At 44.5% G+C, this 20,040-nt stretch overlaps 1 protein-coding gene across 1 annotated transcript; it reads right to left on the reverse strand.

Moving 5' to 3' along the window:
* Nucleotides 1-1,094: 1,094 nt before the first annotated feature.
* LOC140725892 (mesotocin-neurophysin MT-like) lies at nt 1,095-19,664 on the reverse strand. The gene is made up of 3 exons (XM_073041830.1): nt 19,516-19,664; nt 10,384-10,588; nt 1,095-1,269 (listed from the first exon to the last, which is right to left on the reverse strand). The coding sequence occupies exons 1-3, from the start codon at nt 19,633-19,635 to the stop codon at nt 1,214-1,216; spliced, it is 381 nt and encodes a 126-aa protein (XP_072897931.1). The 5' UTR covers nt 19,636-19,664; the 3' UTR covers nt 1,095-1,213.
* Nucleotides 19,665-20,040: the final 376 nt, after the last annotated feature.

Genomic DNA, 20,040 nt, shown 5'->3' on the forward strand with positions numbered 1-20,040 from the left:
ACAGGCCCTTCAGCCCACAAATCTGTGCCGAACATGTCCTTACCTTAGAACTTGCGTATTATGCTGATGACCCTTTGCTTTATATTTCTAATGTTGAGACTTCATTACCTATCGTACTTTCTTTATTCTCCTGTTTTAGTCAGTTTTCAGGATATAAACTAAGTTTCATAAGTGTGAACTTTTTCCTTTGAATAATTTGGTTTCAGTTAATACTAACCTTCCTTTTAAAATTGCAAGAAATCAATTTACTTATTTGGGTGTAACGATTACTAAGAATTATAAATACTTATGGCCTCGGACCCCAAGATCCCTCTGATCCTCCACACTACCTAGAGTCTTGTCATTAATGCCATATTCTGCCATCATATTTGACCTACCAAAATGAACCACCTCACACTTATCTGGGTTGAACTCCATCTGCCATTTCTCAGCCCAGTTTTGCATCTGTAACCTCTGACAGCCCTCCACACTATCCACAACATTCCTAAGCTTTGTATCATCAACAAATGTACTAACCCATCCTTCCACTTCCTCATCTAGGTGATTTATAAAAATCACGATGAGTAGGTGTCCCAGAATAGATCCCTGAGGAACACCACTGGACTCTGGCCTCCATGCAAAATATGACCCATCTGCAACCACTCTGCCTTCTATGGGTAAGCCAGTTCTGGATCCACAAAGCAATGTCTCCTTGAATTCCATGTCTCCTTGCTTTCTCAATAAGCCTTGCATGGGGTTGAGGAGGAGGTAAACCAAAGGATCAGCCATGATTGAATGGCAAAGCAGACTGAATGGGCCAGATTGCCTAATTCTGTTCCTATGTCTTGTGGCCTTACATAATGTACAAGTCTAAAATTTAATTGTTTAAAATGATTTTGTGTTTAATGGGGACAAACTCAAGAGCACAGACATTAGGTATGGAGAATAAATGCTGCCAATATCACTAGTAACCACTTCCAGTCTTACAATAAAAACTAATGAAGAGCAAGTCATTTGAATGTTTCATTTATTGTTAATTATTATTACAAGTGTTACGCTATTTCACATTACTTTAACACACACTATGCATGTCTGAAGATCTTTACTGTCTGTAATTTTTATCTACTCAGTATTAAAAACTGATAGTGTTGAACAATAATTGGCTGGAGCTTTCAGTAGTGACTCTGAGTCTCTGACCTTGTGCTGTTGATCAGATTTAACCCAGAAGCTCACATTAATTTGCGGAGAAGATATTCCTGGTGTCACATGTAGGATCCATGGTGCAGCTGTCTGAAAAAAAAATTAACAGAACAAATGTCATTATTGTAATTGACATACGCCAACATACACCATCTCCAATAACTACATGATCTTCACTCAACTGGTGGAGCTGCAAGAACAAGACTGCAGGATAGTTTTGGATTTGAAGTCAGATGGTGTCATTCTCATAATTGCTCATGATCTCAAATGAGGCCACTTAGCCCAGACAGTCAGTGCTGGCTCAGAGCAATGTTCAAACATTTACTCTCAATTTTCCCTGTTGTGAGGAAAGACACGGACCTGAAGTATTAATAGTTTCTCTGTGGTTGCTGCCCAAGTGGCCAAGTATTTCCAGCATTTTCTGTTCTATTTCACTAATTAGATTATTCACTAATCTGAAATGAATATTAATTTCAGTTCCATGTCTCAGGAGACAACGTTGTTATGATTTAAATTAGTTTTAGTCAGATAATGCAGCTTCTGATTAAATTGTCTGAAAGCAGATAGAGCATAGAACAGTACAGCATGGGAACAGGCCATTCGGCCACAATCCAGCTAAGTAGCAAATCAAAGACACCCAAACACTCATCGCTCCAACCTGCACCATGTCTAGATCTCACCATATTCCCTCCACCAATGTGCCTATCCAACATCTCGTAAAAACCTCTAATATATTTGACTCATGTGTAGCCTAACCAGACTTTTGTAAATTTGCAAAATAACGTCCTGACTCTTGCACTCAATGCCTCGACTAATAAAAACAAGCCTTCTTAACCACCTTTTTGACCTGTGTAGCCACTTTCATGGAACTCTGTACTTGGATCCCAAGATTACTCTACTCAGCAACACTGTATTTGCATTTGGCCTAATGAGGAGCAACACCTCACATTTACCTGGGTACTCCATCCACCATTTCCCAGCCCATATCTGCAACTGCTGTGCATCATGTTGTATTCTTTACCAGTCTACACTATCCACAAATCCACCAATCTTGGTATCATCCGCAAATTAACGAACCAACCCAAATACGTCTTCATCCAGGTCACTTATATATATAGCAAACAACAGAGGTCCCAGCACAGATCCCTAAGGAATTCTACTAATTACGGAACTCCAGCTCAAATAAGTCCCTTCAAACACCACCTTCTGTCTCCTAAGCACAAGCAAGTTCTGATTCCAAACAGCCAATTCACCGCAAGTCCCATGCATCTTAATCTCCTCGATCACCCTCCCATGAGCGACTTTGTCAAATGTCCTGCTGAAATCCATGTAGACAACATCCACTGCCCTACCCTCATCAATCTCTCTCATCACCTTATCAAAAAACTCTCAGTTTGGTCAAGCATGACCTGTCATGCAAAATGCTATGCTGGCTTTCCTAATTAGGCTATAGGTTTTTAGATGCTCACATATTCTATCCCTAAGAATATTCTCCAGCAAATTCCCTGCAACTGATGTGAGATTCACTGGACTGTATTTCCAGGAATTTCCCATGTTCCCTTCATAAATAAAGGTACAACTTTAGAAATTTGTTAGTCCTCTAGAACCTCGCCTGTGTCTAGAGTGGACACAAAGATACTGTTCAAAGGACAACAATCTCATCTCTTGCCTCGTTCAATAACCTAGGGTGAATCCCATCAGGCCCTGGGAACATACACTTTCATACTCTTTAAGAGGTCCTTCAATACACATTACGATCATTACCTGAAGCTTCCTGCGTCCACATTCAGTTGCTCTGATTAGATTAACCAGGAGCAAGAATCAGTTCAGAGTCCACAAAATGGGGGGGGGGGGGAGGGGAAATAAGTATAAATGGCTTGTCTGTTTCCCCTCTCTTTGATCATACTGTAGTTTCTTCTGGCTAACACTCTTCCTCTGATGTATGTATTGAATGCCTTGGGATTCATTTTAATCCGAGTTGCCAAGGACTTTTCTTTTGTTAGTTTCTGGCTTCTTTATACTCATCATGTGCTTCATTTGATCATAACTTCCAAAGCTTTACATACTTTTCCTTTTTATTCTTGACTAAATTCATCGCCTTTCTGGATATCCAAGGTTCTTTTGTCTTTCCATCCCCATTCTTCCATGTAACAGAAACATACCTGTCTGCCACTCTATGCAATTGATCTTTGAACACCCTCCACATGTCTGATGTGAACTTGCCTGAGAAATGGAGTTCACAATTAACAATTCTTAGTTCCTGCCTAATGCACTCATCATTTGCTCAACTCCAATTTAAAATTCTCACACAAGGCCTAAGTTAAAGTGTTGTGGTCAGACTGTTCGCTAACTGTTCACCCACAGAAAGGTCCATAATCTGGCCAGGCTCATGACCCAAAACCAGGTCCAATTTGTCCCTCTTCTTGCTGGACCACTCACATGTTGATTTAAAATCCTCCTGGATACACTTAACAAATTCTGCACCATCTAAATCCCTTACGCAAAACATGTCGCAGTTTATCAGAATCAGGTTTAATATGTGTCATGAAATTTATTAAATTAGCAATACCTAATATAGGTGAAGAAGAAAAAAGATAATAATAAATAAGTAAATCAATTACAGTATGTGTATATTGAATAGATTAAAAATCGTGCAAGTGAAGTAGTATTCACGGGTCAATGTCCATTTAGAAATTGGATAGTAGAGAGGAAGAAGCTGTTCCTGAATCACTGAGTGTGTGTCTTCAGATAAGTTGAAATCCCCCATGACAACAACCCTATTATTTTTATGCCTTTCTTTAATCTGATTTAATCTGTTCCTCAGTGTCCCAGTGGCGATCAGGGGGTAGGTCATACAGTCTCATCAGCATGATTGCACCCTTCTTAGTCCTGAGTTCCCTCCAAATGGACTCATTGTCTCACCTCTCCGTTATGTCTCATCTAAGTGCAGTTGTGATATTTTCCTTGAACAGTAGTGCAACTAACCACCCCTCCCCTTTTCCTTCTCCTCTATCTTTTCTAAAACTTCAAAACCCTGGTACATTGATCACCCACTCTGGCCCCTCTCTCAACCAAGTTTCAGTAATGGCTACAATACTGTAATGATGCATGGTCTCAGTTCATCACCCTTACCCATAATATACCCAGAATTGAAATATACGCACTTCAAACTATCTGACCCATCGTACCTGTTATTTTGATTTTGCCTTTCAATTCTTTCCCTGACATCTACCTACTCACCCGATCTTTTCCTTACTGACCTGGGGCTCCGGTTCCCAGCCCCCTGCAAAATCCGCTATCGGCAAATTATTTTGCACATCGGTTGTTTATTGGTTTCTGACGAAGGGTCTCAGCCTGAAATGTCGACTGTACTTCTTCCTGTAGATGCTGTCTGACCTGCTGCGTTCCACCAGCATTTTGTGTGTGCTTATTTATGTATTGATTCCATTAATTCTGATGTATTTCTTTATTTTTCTTTAAATGCCTGCAAGAAAAAGAATCTCAGGGTGGTATACGGTGACATATACATAATATGATAATTGTAGCGATGTGCTACACACAGCGCTGAAATAACGACACGCAGTCGGTAAGTCGTTTCGAGACTAGTTTATTCAAACTTCACGGTGCTGACATTTAATCCCTAGCGCCCGCCCTCTCTGGGCGGAAATGACGTCAGAGGTGCATTACCAAAGTCTCTCCCCGCGCACTGGCTATTTGTGAGCCGGTTCGCCTGCGCAGAAAGTGGGTCGCCACATAACCCCCCCCCCCCCCCAGAACCGGCGATACACCCCCCAATGTCCACAGTCTGGATCAGCCTCTGTTTGGGAGGTCTGCCTCTGCGCCGCGGTGCCTGAATCTCGACTGGCTGTGCCGTCCACATGGGCTGGTTTGAGTCGGTCCACCGTGAAAACCTCCTCTTTCCCCCCAATGTCCAGAACGTACGTGGACCCGTTGTTGTTGATCACCTTGAACGGCCCCTCGTACGGGCGCTGTAGCGGTGCCCGGTGTCCACCCCTTCGTACAAACACAAACTTACAGTTCTGCAGGTCTTGGGGTACATGGGTCGGGGTCTGTCCGTGCTGTGAAGTTGGTACGGGGGCCAGGTTGCTGAGCCTCTCGCGTAGCCTGTCCAGGACTGCTGCGGGTTCTTCCTCTTGCCCCCTTGGGGCTGGTATGAACCCTCCTGGGATGGCCAGGGGTGCGCCGTACACCAACTCAGCCGACGTGGCGTGCAGATCCTCTTTGGGCACTGTGTGAATTCCAAGCAGGACCCAGGAAAGCTCGTCCACCCAGTTAGGTCCTCTCAGGCGGGCCATGTGAGCCGACTTCAAGTGACGGTGGAAGCGTTCCACTAGTCCGTTCGACTGTGGGTGGTAGGCAGTTGTGTGGTGTAGCTGCGTTCCCAACAGGCTGGCCACAGCCGACCACAGGCTGGAGGTGAACTGCGTGCCTCTGTCGGAGGTAATGTGGGCCGGTACCCCGAAGCGTGCTACCCAGGTTGCAATCAGTGCTCGGGCGCAGGAATCGGCAGATGTGTTGGTGAGCAGGACCGCCTCTGGCCACCTTGTGAACCAGTCTACCATAGTTAGGAGGTAACGCGCTCCTCGGGACACTGGTAGTGGGCCCACGATATCCACATGAATGTGGTCGAACCTCCGGTGGGTGGGTTCGAACTGCTGCGGCGGGGCTTTAGTGTGCCGCTGCACCTTGGCTGTTTGTCCCAGACGTACAAGAGGCTGTCCTGGTGGCTAGCCACCATAGTCATTAGTGGCAGCTGGTCCTTGCAGGGCAGGCGACAATGGCGGGCTTTTGTGCCCCACCGCTGGTGGTAGAAACACCACTGTTCACTGGTCTCCTCACTCCTGCCATTGTGTTTTGTGCGCCCCCCTGCCGGGCCTGGTCTGGACCGCTGTTGGGCGCGTGGCCTGGTAATCTGACCGACGGACGCCACTCTCTCCCTCTTGGCTTTCCACAGCATGTCTGCCCGGGCTGCCACCTTCCGGGGGTCACTGAAATCTGCATCGGCCAGCAGCAGATGTATGTCCCCGGGCAGTTGCTCTAGGAACGCTTGCTCGAACATGAGGCAGGGCTTGTGTCCATCAACCAGGGACAGCATCTCGTTCATCAATGCTGATGGCAGTCTGTCTCCCAAACCATCCAGGTGAAGCAGGCGGGCACCTCGCTCATGCCATGAGAGGCCAAAGGTCCCAGTGAGCAGCGCTTTGAATGCTTCATATTTGCCTTCTTCCGGGGGCGACTGTATGAAATCCGCAACCTGGGCGGCCGTCTCCTGGTCAAGGGCGCTCACCATGTGGTAGTAACGCGTGGAATCAGAGGATACCTGCCGAATCTGGAACTGGGCTTCTGTTTGGCTAAACCAGACGCGTGGTCGCAGCGTCCAGAAAGTCGGCAGTTTTAGTGAAACTGCGTGAACAGATGAAGAGTCGGTCATCTTTGGTCCAAATCCCGTTTGGACCGTCGGGGTCACCAATGAGGCGATGTGCTACACACAGCGCTGAAATAATGACACGCAGTCGGTAAGTCATTTCGAGACTAGTTTATTCAAACTTTGCGATGCTGGCATTTAATTCCTAGCGCCCGCCCTCTCTGGGCGGAAATGACATCAGAGGTGCATTACCAAAGTCTCCCCCCTGCGCACTGGCTATTTGTGAGCTGGTTCGCCTGCACAGAAAGTGGGTCGCCACATAATAAACAACTTTGAATTTTCACTTTTCAATATGGATTGTGAATCTTATCCATGTACTTGTTCAGATTGACCTGTTACTGGGTCATTGCCATGGCCAGCAAATGATTTGTCTATCCATTATGTGAATAGTCACAGAGTTGTACAGCATGGAAATAAGCCATTTGGCCCAACTCGTCCACACTGACCCTTCTGTGTTAATCCCATCTTCCATCAGCTGACATGTAGCCTCTGTCTTGGCAGTTCAAGTTCTCATCTGGATGCTTTCTAAATACTGTCAGTGACTTTGCTTCCACCTCTCTACCAGACTTAGTCTCCAAGCTGTCTGTTGAAGTGAATTCCACAGATTCTTCACCCTCTTTATGGTTAAAAAAAATCCTCCTCATCTCTGCTCTAAGGGGACATCTTTGTATTCTAAGACTGTGCCCTCTGGTCCTAGACTCTCAAACTATTAGAAACATTCTCTCCACATCCACTCTATACACTCTATCCATTCTATCCAGGCCTTTCAATATTTGAAAGGTTTCAACGAGATTCCACCCTCCCCTCATTCTCCTAAAGGGTTCAGATCCATTAAACACTTCTCATACATTATCCATACTGCCCAATGCTTACAAATCCACTCTGGATCATTAACATGTAACCCCAGATTTATGTCCTCTAGTTTTACTTACTTCTGGTGTGGGAAACCATATCCTGCACCTTTATTGACTGATCATTTGATTTGTTTGTCTGTCGTATCTTTCAATGATAGTTAGATTTGTGCTGTTCATTTAATGTGAATTGCATGAAGAAACCTGTGTAGAAGAGTTTTTAAAAAGGAAAAGCCATTGCACTGGGGCTGTTCCGCTCTCTCAGCCTCAGAAATCTTGGTCCAGTGGTGTCACTCATCGTCACAACTGGACTCTTCCTTGGTTGCAATGGATGGCCTTGACTACTGTACCTTATTGTGCCTTTCACTCTCCACAAAGCATTGCAGAACTGACTTCCTGGCTGTTAGATCTCACTGTTGATCTCATCCTCCCAGTCCACCAAAGATGTCTTTGCATCCTAGGACAGGCATTCACTGGGATATGAAACCCATTGGTTACCCTCACCTGGTTTACCCTGCCTGTCGATACAGTGTACTGGGTTGTGGCCGCTACAACATGCAAACAGCTACTCGGACCCTGTCCATACCTCTCATAATATTATATACCTCAATCATCTACCAGATAAGACAGACTGAACCTCTCCTAGATATGACCTAGGAGCAACTGATCGGCTCTCTGCCTTCACCATAAGTTAAAGCAATCATGAGTTCATATCCAGCTCACCCTGGAGTAGATTGTCACCATTGCTTCATGATACAGAGTCAGATTCTCATTGGGAAAGATGGCAGACCTGAGTCCTCTGCTGAGTGTGATAAAGAATATGCATTTCCTCCCCACTTTAATCCCAGGTTCAAAGTGAAGAAAGAATCTGTCCAAAGTTTTCCTGGGGTGAACTCTGAAGTTCTAATTTCAAAATAAATTTATTATTGATGTAGTAGTAGTCTCTCAAAGTCCGAGGAAGACAGATGTGTTGCGCAGTTATCGTTTGTGGGCACGCAGATGACTTCTGAGGCCGAAGTCCGAAGTGCAGGTATGGATGCAGATGGGGCAAGGAGCACCGCCTGTTGGGGCAGGAGCGGACGCCTTCCTGTGTCTTTCTTGACTCGCCTTGAGGCGCTGCATGCGCCAGTTGGCTTGGAAGTTGTTTGCTGCCTCGGAGCATAGATTGCACCACTTGGACTGATCAGCAGCAGTGTGTTCGAGATCACGGGGCTGGAGTTTGGCCCACTTAAGGTTTGACTTGAGGTTGTCCTTGTACCTCTTCCTTGGGCAACCTTGGGTACGGTTGCCCTGCTCCAGTTCTCCGTAGAACAATCAGCCTCGGTAAAACAGAGGTCCTCCTGCAGCCTGCACCTAATAGCGCCCCGCCACAGCCATGCATCACCATCGATGACACACAACTACAGAACGTTGACAAATTCAAGTACCTGGGGAGTACCATCTCCAACGATGGTGCCCTTGATAAAGAAATCACGTCAAGGATCCAAAAAGCAAGCCAGGCACTCGGAAGGCTCTGGGTCAAAGTTCTGCAGCACAAAGACATTCGCCTCTCCACCAAACTGAAGGTTTACTATGCTGTTGTGGTCTCATCACTTCTATATGGCTGTGAAGCCTGGACACTGTATCACAGACATGTCAAACAGCTTGAACATTTCCACAATCGCGCTCTGCGATCAATCATGCAGATCCGCTGGCAAGACCGTATCTCCAACCTGACAGTCCTGGACCGAGGACTTGGCATTGAAGCCAAGGTTTTGAAGGCTCAGCTCACACGGACCGGGCATGTGATCTGCATGGATGAGCCCAGAATTATCGATGTACATATATGTTAACATATACAACCCTGAGATTCATTTGCATGCAGGCATTCACAGTAAAACAAAGGGATACAACAGAATCAATGAAATATTTCAGACAAAGACTTACAAACAGCAATATTCAGAAGACAAACAGTGCAAATATAAAAAATGAATTCAATAATTAAGTAATTAAGAGATAAACGCTTGGCTCTACCACTATAAAGTCCAAGGCAGTGTCGATAAAATCACGAGTGGTTCCTCCAATGAAATGCTGGAAGTTAAGACAAAGCAAAGAAGGCAGCAGACTGTTTCTGAAAAAAATTACTTAACTGCTCTCAAGAGGAGCTGTAAAATGGTGGAAAAACTCAGTGGGTCAGGCAGTATCTGTGGACTGAGAATAAAGTCTATGATTCAGGTCTAAAGACAAAGTGTCATGTACCTGAAGTGTTTGCTCTGATTCTCTTTCTACAGCTGCCTCACCTGCTGAGTGTTTCCAGTATTGTCCAACTTATTTCAGATTTTCAGCTCGGGTGATGTGGGCATAAGCAATCAATGGCAAATCGCTGTAAGAGGGAGAATAAGATCAGCGTAGTCGGGGAAGACCTGAATGAATACTCTGATTCAGTATTCACCAGTGAGAGGGACCCTGACAACTGTGAGATCAGTGCAGAACAGACTAACTTGCTGGAACATGTTGAAATTAAGAAAGTGGATGTTCCAGGGAGTTATCTATCATAGAATTCTCAATACTTCCATCACAGACTTACTGAGAATCACCATGTTCCAGCAAATCATCCCGTTCTACGCTGAACTCAGATTCAACAAGTTCCCCTCACTGACAAATACTGAAGCAAATTATTCACTGTGGAACACCCCAACCTCCTCTATGGGTTAAAAGGTCAGCATAACATCATGGGCTGAAGGCCCTGTATTGTGCTGTACTGTTCTATGTTCTGTATTCTAATATGATAGATTTCCAGCTATATCTGTAGTATGCTTGACCTGTAGGACAAAATTGACCATACATTACTTTCAACTTGACAGCTAATATTGTTTTGGAATTGTCACGTTCGTTGAAAGAGTGTGTGATAAGGGGTAAGCCTCTCACCAGAAGTGCAGCAGATTCCTGCTGTGGCACATTTTCCACCATTCCTGCCACAGATCCTGCCTGAGGGTTCACAGGGTGAGGGCAGGTAGACTTCCTTCTGGCACCGCAATGTCTCAGAAGTTCCAAAGTAGCAACCAATCTCCTCCCCACAGCAAATGTTGCTTCCAAAGCATTGGCCCCTATTGCCAGGACCACATGGCAGACACTGGGAAAGAGCAGAGAATAGATTATATCAGCATGGTCACTCCCAAAGACAGTTAAATAATAAATCATAAACACAAGAGATTCTGCAGATACTGGAAATCCAGAGTAACACACACAAAATGCTCAAGCAACTCAGCAGGTCAGGCGGTAACTATGGAGAGGAACAAAGAATTAATGGAGTAAGAGTCTTGGCCCTTCAGCATTTGTGTCTTATTCCAAATTATAAATAATCCTTGGTAAACTGGTTCATTTGTCATACACTTCACTCTATGATTTAATGGTTTGATGTACATGTGACAAATAAAGCGAATCTATAAGAGTTGGATAGAAGCGGTTTGTCAGCCTTGTGGTCTGTACGTTCAGGCATTTGAACCTTGTGCTCGATGAAAAGAGTAAAGTCTTACTGTATTACTGAGTTCTAAAGAAAATCTGTTTTGTTATGAACAACAGAACAAATTTCTGCAGGATCTCAGCAGGTTGAGCAACATCGATTGAGGCAAAGAGATAGTTGGAGTGTTGGGTTGAGATCCTTTTGTCTCCACGGATGCTGCTCGTCTTGCTGAGTTCCTCCCGCAGTTTGTAGTTCCTGATCGAGATTCGCTGCATTTGTAGTCTCTCTTGTTGCACCGTTTTTGTATGTTGGTGACACTGATTAAATTTGCAAGAAGTGTTTTACAGAGTTTTTGAACCATAGAGCTTGGAAACAGGCCCTTTGACACATTGAGTCCACATGAACCATCAAACACTCATTTACACTAACCCTGTGCTTTCTCAAATTTCAAAGTAAAGTTTATTGTCAGAGTACAAACATGTCATCACAAAGAACCCTGAGATTCATTTTCCTACCAGCATACTTCACATTTGTATCGAATAGAAACTGTAAACAGGATCAATGAACAACAAACTGTGCAAATGCTAATATAAATAAATAGCAATAAATAAAAAGTATGAAATAACATGAAATGGAAGGACATGAAATTAGAAGATAGAGTGCTCAAATGAGACTATTCGTTGTGGGTACACCAGAAACTGAATGAGTGTAATTATCCCTTTTGCTCAAGAGTCTGATGACTGAGGGGTAGTAACTGTTCTTGAACTTGCTGATGCGAGTCCTGAGGTGCTTGTAACTCCTTCCTGATAGCAGCAGTGAGAAAAGAGCATGGCCTGGCTGGTGAGGATGCTGCATTTCTTTGTCCACATTTGATGTCAATATGCTCAATGGTTGGGAGGGCTTTATCTGTGATGTACTGGGCCAAATCAACTAAATTTTGAGAGATTTTTTTTGTGAATCCTGGATTGAACAGCTTATCATATGAAGAGCTTTTAATGGCTCTGGGCCTGTTTTACTGGAATTCAGAAGAATGAGGGGTGGCCTCCCTGAAACACATTGTAAGGTAAAAAGCCTTGATACAGTGGATAGGGAGAGGATGTTCCCTATTGTGAGAGTGTCTAAGAGCCAAAGACACATCCTCAGAACAGAAGGGTGGCCTTTTCAAACAAAGATGAGGAGGAATTTCTTTAGCCAGAGAGTGGTGAATCTGTGGAATTCTCTGCCACAAGCAACTGTAGAGGCTAAGTCTTTAAGTGTATTTAATGCAGAGGTTGATTGATTCTTGATTGGTCAGGGCAGGAAGGGATATAGGGAGAAAGCAGGAGATTGGGATTGAGAGGAAATTGGATCTGCCGTGATGAAATTGTGAAGTGGACCTGAGGGGCCAAATGGCCTAAATCTGCTCCTAAATGTTACATTCTATTTTTAGAAAAACAAGTTAAATCAAATTTTGATCATTTTTGAATATACTAAAAGCAAAATCTTACGAAAATTCATCTTCCAGTTGAGCGATGATTAATACCATTTAGACTCTTTAGAATCAGTTTGTCCATTTGATCAATATCGTCTGTTCCTATGAATTATCCCTCTGAGTTATTGACTTATTTGACCGGGCAGCTTCCTGTTACACACACAAACTACCATTAAACTATCTCGGAAATAGACTTCCATTCCAGTCTATTCCAGACACTTTTGTAGGTTTTCCTAAATAAAATGAAGTGAGGGTTTTATGTTTAATGGAACCTGAAACACATTTTGCTGAACTCCAAAACCTAATGTAATGCCTGGTTCACATCTTTACTGTTATGTTGTATGTATTTCATTGAGCAGTTCTGTGAGAGCAGTCTGTTCTGCTTTCAGCCTGTTTGGGTTATTGTTGAAGATAAGGGGTGATGTGGAATGTGTGCCATCCAGTTAGGGGGGGGTCTTCTTGGTGAGGGGCTCTAAGGTTGGTCTCGGGGTTTTTTTTAGGTTCTACGGGAGATGAAGGGAGAAGACACTGGTGAGAACTTACTATAGGTTACAACCCGGTTGAAGACCCATTTGATTGAGATACATTGCAAGCGATGTTCGGAAGGTGTTGTGGGCTTTCACACTGACCGAGGGCCCAGCGCGTGACTGACAGCGAAGTTCACGATGAGCTCCAACTTGTGCACATTTGACTGTTTAATTACTATGGGTCCTTTTCTTTGTTTTTCTTTACTAACCCTTTAGTGAAGTTAAGATTCATAAATATAATTCTTTTATGGTATGCAATGTACTGTTATTTCATGGCACTAATTTGTAACACGGTAGCAAATTACACAGCAGCCACACAAACCACTAGTTTGGTGGGACTGGAGAGTGCTTTCCCTAGACTTATGCAGCCAAGGAAATCAGGGGATTTCATTGTGGGGTTATCATCCGGGATCGATTTTGTTGGATGCTGTGTGATTGCCCTGAGCATTGATCCAGTGAGTTGTGTGCTTAAGCCTGTGTTAAACTTTGTCTGGTAAAGTGATTACGATACGTGGTTATGGATGTTGTACAGGGTTGAGCAGAGGTGCAAATCCATGGGGTTACTGGTAACGAATGCATGTGCATTGAGTGGGGTAGACATTCGTATTCCCAACAAATTGTTAATTCAAACTTTAAGTACCGTTAAATCAGTAGGAGCAGTTGCTATTGTGGAGCAGAGGTTTGATAAACTGATGGACAAAGGTGTTGTTGTAGTTCAGACTAGCGCTTACGTAATGGCAGTGGAACTGTCTGGAACTACTAGGGCCTCGGTAGATGGGAGGGGCAGCGTGCTGTCCATACTTTCCCAGAGGAGGAGAGTGTAGGCGAGTGTGCAAAATCAGAGGCCAAGTCTCCCGTATCTGGGGGTGGGGACTTCAAAAACAGGTTACCCTGCTTTGTGCCTAGCAAGGGGAAGTGGTGGCCTGATTTGGAATGTCTAACAAGTCCTCTAGCGAGGAGTGAGAATTCTGACTTGGTATAAGCCCTTACCTCCCTGGCAAATAACTAGCAAAGTGCATAGGTGGGGGGTCCTAGTTATCGAAAGCTGAGAGTGTTCTCAGGAGTGAAGCCCATCCCCAAGTGGGAAGAGGAATCTGAGACTTGAGCAAAGAGACTTTTCAGATGCTGGATGAGTGGCAGTGCTCTGATTGACAGTGATTGGTTGAATGTCTGAGGGGGGCGGCTGCTGACATAGGGAGATCCATGAAGACACAGAACTTCTTTGTTACTTCTGTGGTTCATGTGCAAAAGCACGTGGACGTCAGCCAGGTAGAACAAGGAGAAGAGTTTAAAAGGAGACAGCTTTATAGAGTGGGCGCTGGAGGAGGGGGTGACAGAGTAGAGGGAAACAGAGTAGGAAGGTTTTGGCTCAACAGGGCTTTGACAACAGCAGGTCGAGGCAAGGTAAGTTACCTGTATAGAATACAGACAGGAAGTATGTGTGTGAGGCCGGTGTTCTGTACTGGGTGTCAGATGTGGGAACTCCTAGAGACTCCCAGCCTCCCGGATGGCCACATCTGTGCCAGATGCGTCAAGCTGCAGCTCCTTAGAGGCCACATTAGGGAACTGGAGATGCACCTCGATGACCTTTGTCTGGTCAGGGGGAGTGAGGAAGTGATAGGTAGGAGCTACAGGTAGGTAGCCACACCAGGGCCTCAGGAGACAGATAAGTGGGTAACAGTCAGGAGAGGGAAGGGCAGGGGTCAGGGGCTAGAGAGTACCCCTGGTGCTGTCCCATTAACAATAAGTACTCCTGTTTGTGTACTGTATGGGGGGGGGGTGGAACAGCCTAGCTGGGGGAAGCAACAGTGGCCAAACCTCTGGCTCAGAGTCTGGCCCTGGTGCTCAGAAGGGTAGGGAAAGGAAGAGGATAGCAGCAGTGATAGGGGACTCTATAGTTAGGGGGTCAGACAGGCAACTCTGTGGGTGCAGGAAATAAATGCAGATGGTAGCTTGTCTCCCAGGTGCTAGGGTCTGGGATGTTTCTGATCGCACCCACGATATCCTGAAGTGGGAAGGAGAAAAGTCAGAGATCGTGGTATGTATTGGTAGGAAAAGGGAAGAGAAGATTGCTGAGCCTCTGATGATGATCTTTGCTTCATTAATGGGGACAGGAGAGGTTCCAGAGGATTGGAGGGTTACGGATGTTGTTCCCTTATTCAAGAAAGGGAGTACAGATAGCCCAGGAAATTATAGACCAGTGAGTATTACTTCAGTGGTTGATAAGCTGATGGAAAAGATTCTGAGAGGGCAGATTTATGAACATTTGGAGAGGCATAATATGATTAGAAACAGTCAGCATGGCTTTGTCAAGGGCAGGTCGTGCCTTACGAGTCTGATTGTATTCTTTGAGGATGTGACTAAACACATTGGTGAAGGTAGAGTAGTAGATGTAGTGTACATGGATTTCAGCAAGGCATTTGATAAGGTACTCTATGCAAGGCTTATTGAGAAAGTAAAGAGACATGGGATCCAAGGGGAGATTGCTTTGTGGATCCAGAACTGGCTTGCCCACAGAAGGCAAAGAGTGGTTGTAGACTATTCATATTCTGCTTGAGGTCAGTGACCATTAGTGTGCCTCAGGGATCTGTACTGGGACCCCTACTCTTTCTGATTTTTAAAAAAATGACCTGGATGAGGAAGTGGAGGGATGGGTTAGTAAATTTGCTGTTGACACAAAGGTTGGAGGCGTTGTGGATAGTGTGGACAGCTGTCAGAGGTCACAGCGGGAAATTGATAAGATGCAAAACTGGGCTGAGAACTGGCAGATAGTGTTCAACCCAGATAAGTATGAGGTGGTTCATTTTGGTCGGTCAAATATGATGGCAGAATATAACATTAATGGCAAGACTCCTGGTAGTGTGGAGGATCAGAAGGATCTTGGGGTCCAAATCCATAGGACACTCAAAACTGCTACACAGTTTGACTCTGTGGTTCAGCAGTCATACGGTGCATTGGCCTTCAACAATCATGGGGTTAAGTTTAGTAGCCGAGAGGTAAAGTTGCAACTATATGGGACCCTGGTCAGACCCCACTTGGAGTACTGTACTCAGTTCTGGTTGCCTCAATACAGGAAGGATGTGGAAATCATAGAAAGTATGCAGAGAAGATTTACAAGGATGATGACTGGATTAGGGACCACGCTTTATGAGAATGGGTTGAGTGAACTCGGCCCTTTCTCCTTTGAGCGACAGAGGATGAGAGGTGACCTGACAGAAGTGTATAAGATAATGAGAGGCATTGATCGTGTGGATAGTCAGAGGTTTTTCTCAGGGCTGATATGGCTACCACGAGAGTGCACAGTTTGAAGATGCTTGGAAGTAGGTACAGAGGAGATGTCAGGGGTAAGTGTTTAACACAGAGAGTGGTGAGAGTGTGGAATGGGCTGCCGGTGGCGGTGGTAGAGGCGGAAACAATAGTGTCTTTTAAGAGACTCCTGGATGGCTACATGGAGCTTAGAAAAATAGAGTGTTATGGGTAAGCCTAGGAAATTTCTAAGGTAAGGACATGATCGGCACAGCTTTGTAGGTTGAAGGGCCTGTATTGTGATGTAGGTTTTCTGTGTTTCTATGTTACATTTTTGTGTTAGCGAGACAGCTGAATTGCTTGCCTCTCTCACAGTTAATGTGAATCAGTTAAGAATGGACCAAGTGGTGAAAGGCGCCCAGTCACCGGACCTGATCGCTTAGGATCTCCAAGTCTCTCATAAGATGTGCCCAGACCCCTCGTTTGTTGAGCTGATCAGAGAAGTAAGAGAGGAAGAGAATGCGATGGAGGTGTGGGAGGTCTCCATCAGCAGGGTACAGTCTTTGTTAGTAACCCCCTTGGCTGAAGTGACCACTGATAACCCACCCCGGGGAGTGGTATAGGAGCTCGTGGCACAGTAGCAAACAACCCTATCCCTGAAAACTTAGAGGGGGCCAAGCTCCAGTGTATTGCTACTGATTGAGGGTATTTATGCTAGAGCCCTACATGACATCGACTCTCAGATTACTCTGCTGTACCGTTTGTTTTTCAACTGGTATTTAACTCATTTACCCTTGATGCCACTCAGTGCGCTAGAGATCTGGGGTCTTAGTGTAAATGATTATCTGTACAATGGTTACTTGTATTTGAAACTGGAGTTTTTGGAGGCAGGTGTTGGAGTAGGTGTAGACCTTGATATATTAGTATTGGTTTATTCAGACCCAGTCGGCAAGGACAAAACTTCAAATACAAAGAGGCATTTCAGTTGCTGAAGGAGCTGCTGAGGAAAGTGCCTGTGCTGGTTTTTGCAGACCCCCAGTTGCCGTATGTTTTGCAAACAGATGCCAACAGAGAGGGCTTAGGGGGTGTTCTGTATCGGGATCAGGGCTCAGGGTTGAGACGTGCTGCATTTGTCAGCCGGAGTCTGTCATCCTCAGAGAAACTACCCCACACACAAACTAGAGTTCCTGGCATTGAAATGTGCTGTGGTGGCCAAGCTAAGTGTCTATCTAAATGGTGCCAAGTTCGAGGTGAGGAAGGACACATTAAGTTATATCCTAACCTCGGCGAAATTGGATGCTACAGGCCATCAGTGGTTGGCATCCTTGTCTGCCTATGATTTCAGCCTGAAGTACCGGCCAGGAAGTTGGAATATTGATGACGTTGTCCCAACATGCACAAGAAGGGCTGGACAGGAAGGGAAAGTGGGAGTGTGTTCCTGCCTCTGGGGTCAATGCCATGTGCCAGTTTTCCATCACGGGGAAGGCAGAGGAAAGACAAGGACAGAATCGAGCAGTAGATCATTTGGGAGTTTCTGATGGTGCCAATCCACAAGCTTACTGCACCCTGACTGCTCTGAAGCCAAAGCAGTTGCCAGAATTGAGCCCTGGTGGAAGTGGCAGCCGCTCAGCAAGCTGACCCGTGTATTGGTACTGTTTGGTCAGCAGTTCTGAAGGGGGACACGGCCCAAGCAGACAAGATGAAACACTCTGTGGTGCCTCTACTACTGAGAGAATGACCCAGATTGGAGTTGAGGAACCAGATGCTGTACCAGATCTCATCGCCTCTGTGCGGCCCTCGGCATTTCCAGCTGGTTCTGGTTGAGAAGTATCAAGGGATTGTGTTGAAGTTATTTCATGATGATTATGGCCATATGGGGGTTGGCAAAACCTACGGATTTCTCAGAGATCGGTTCTACTGGCCCCAAATGTAGCCAGAGGTTGAAGAGTACTGCAAGTCGTGCATTTGATGTATATAGAAGAAGATGCTGCCTACGAGGGCCGCTTCATTGTCCCACTTGCAGATTGTGGGGCCATTTGATCAATTGTGTATGGATTTCCAGTCAATAGACCCAGATGCCAGCAACATGCTGAATGAAGAGTTATTTAAAAATAAAACAACAATTTTGATTTCCAAGGAGAGATACGAGGGGTGATTGATAAGTTTGTGTCCTAAGGTAGACAGAGATGAGTTATACAGCTCTTGTTACATGCACATGCAGAAAGTTTGAAGTTATTAACTCATCTCCTTCTACCTTAGGCCACGAACTTATAAATCACCCATGCTGTGGACACTTTCTGGAGGTCCAAGATCCGTATGCTCCACGACCACTGGACTAACTGTGTAATTGTAGGAGGGGACTATGTTCAAAAAATAAATGTGCTAGGTTTTCTAAAATTGACTCTTTTTTCCTTAGGCTACGAACTTATCAATCAGCCCTTATAGCTTGTGGTCTATTAGCTCCGAAAGCCTCGCATTGCTGAAGCTAGGCAAGGGGAGCAACTGTTTTCAGCCATCGCTATTTATCATGTTCAAGCTCACTTAACAATCTCACTGCCATGCAGTTGATGAGGGACTCCATCATGTAGTAGAATTTGTTGTCATCGGCTGTGATTTCTCGCAGAAACCAACTGACAGCATTTTGCTCCCAAAACTCCAGCAGTTTCAAAGCAACTGCACTGGGCAACATGTTCAATAACTCTGGAATCATCCTAATGTTTTGTGATTACCAATGTAGGTTTTTACAAATAAAACAAAGTGGGGCATTTTATGTTTTATGAAACATACAACGCATTTTATTGAACTCCAACACCTAAACACCAAAAATGTGCCAAAAATCTCTGTGTGGTACCATCATCATGTCAGAGCAGCCTCTTAAAGTGAAACCCCTGCTCAATATCAGTGGTTCTGAATTATGTACATTTCTCCCAATTACGTCACACTGCACTTTGGTTAGACATAACCAGGCACTGAAACTTACACCTTTCTCAGAATTATTTAGTAAATTTCCATGAGGTAATTTTAGATTTATCCATTTTATGGAATTGCAAAAAAAACTGTTTGGAGAGTCAAGCCACGGGTTTTGATGAGGGGATGTGAATTCAGTGTCTTTACAGAACAAGGTCAGATCACTGATTCTTACAACACCGACTACCTGGTTGGAAGCCACCCTTGCTTTAGAACCATCTGAATGAATCTCTGTGGAACATGAAAAGAACCCTGTACGATCTTCAAATCGACAGAAATTTCAATATTTGTACCGGTTTTCCAATGTAAAAAGTCTTTTGAATAATAAAGGTGTTATTCCCTTACAAGGCATTGTTATCAAAGATGTGAAGAAATTTACTCCTTACCTGTCTGATCTCCATGTCCACGATGGATCTTTTGCCTCCGATGGGACAGTTGTTGATGTAGCAAGCTGAAGAGAAGGAGATGAGACAGAGCAGTGCAACGATGAGGCAAGTAGACTGCATGATGTTCTCCTGGTGTATCTGGACACAGGAAACCTTCCAAACTGTTCTGAACAACTTCCCTTCTGCTCTTTTTTTATACCCGCGAAAATGATCAGTGCGCCGGAATGTATTAATTTTGCTAATTTGTTGAATTCCAATTATATTTTCTAAACCATTATAATGAATTCTCAAACTGTACTACTCATGATCCACCTGAGGTCAGTCCATAACCCCAACATTTTAATTTTATAAATACTTAATTGATTCAAAACATGATTCCAATCTGAATATCATTTACCAATTAAGCATTACTTTAGTACTTCAAAGCATAAAGATCATCACAATCAAGGGCAAGGTGAAAATTAATAGTTCAAATTACTGTGATTTAGAAAGTTGCTTTTGGGGCCAAAAGTACCAGGAAATAAT

The sequence above is a fragment of the Hemitrygon akajei genome, chromosome 4, assembly GCF_048418815.1.
Source record: "Hemitrygon akajei chromosome 4, sHemAka1.3, whole genome shotgun sequence".
In the NCBI taxonomy this organism is placed as follows: domain Eukaryota; kingdom Metazoa; phylum Chordata; class Chondrichthyes; order Myliobatiformes; family Dasyatidae; genus Hemitrygon; species Hemitrygon akajei.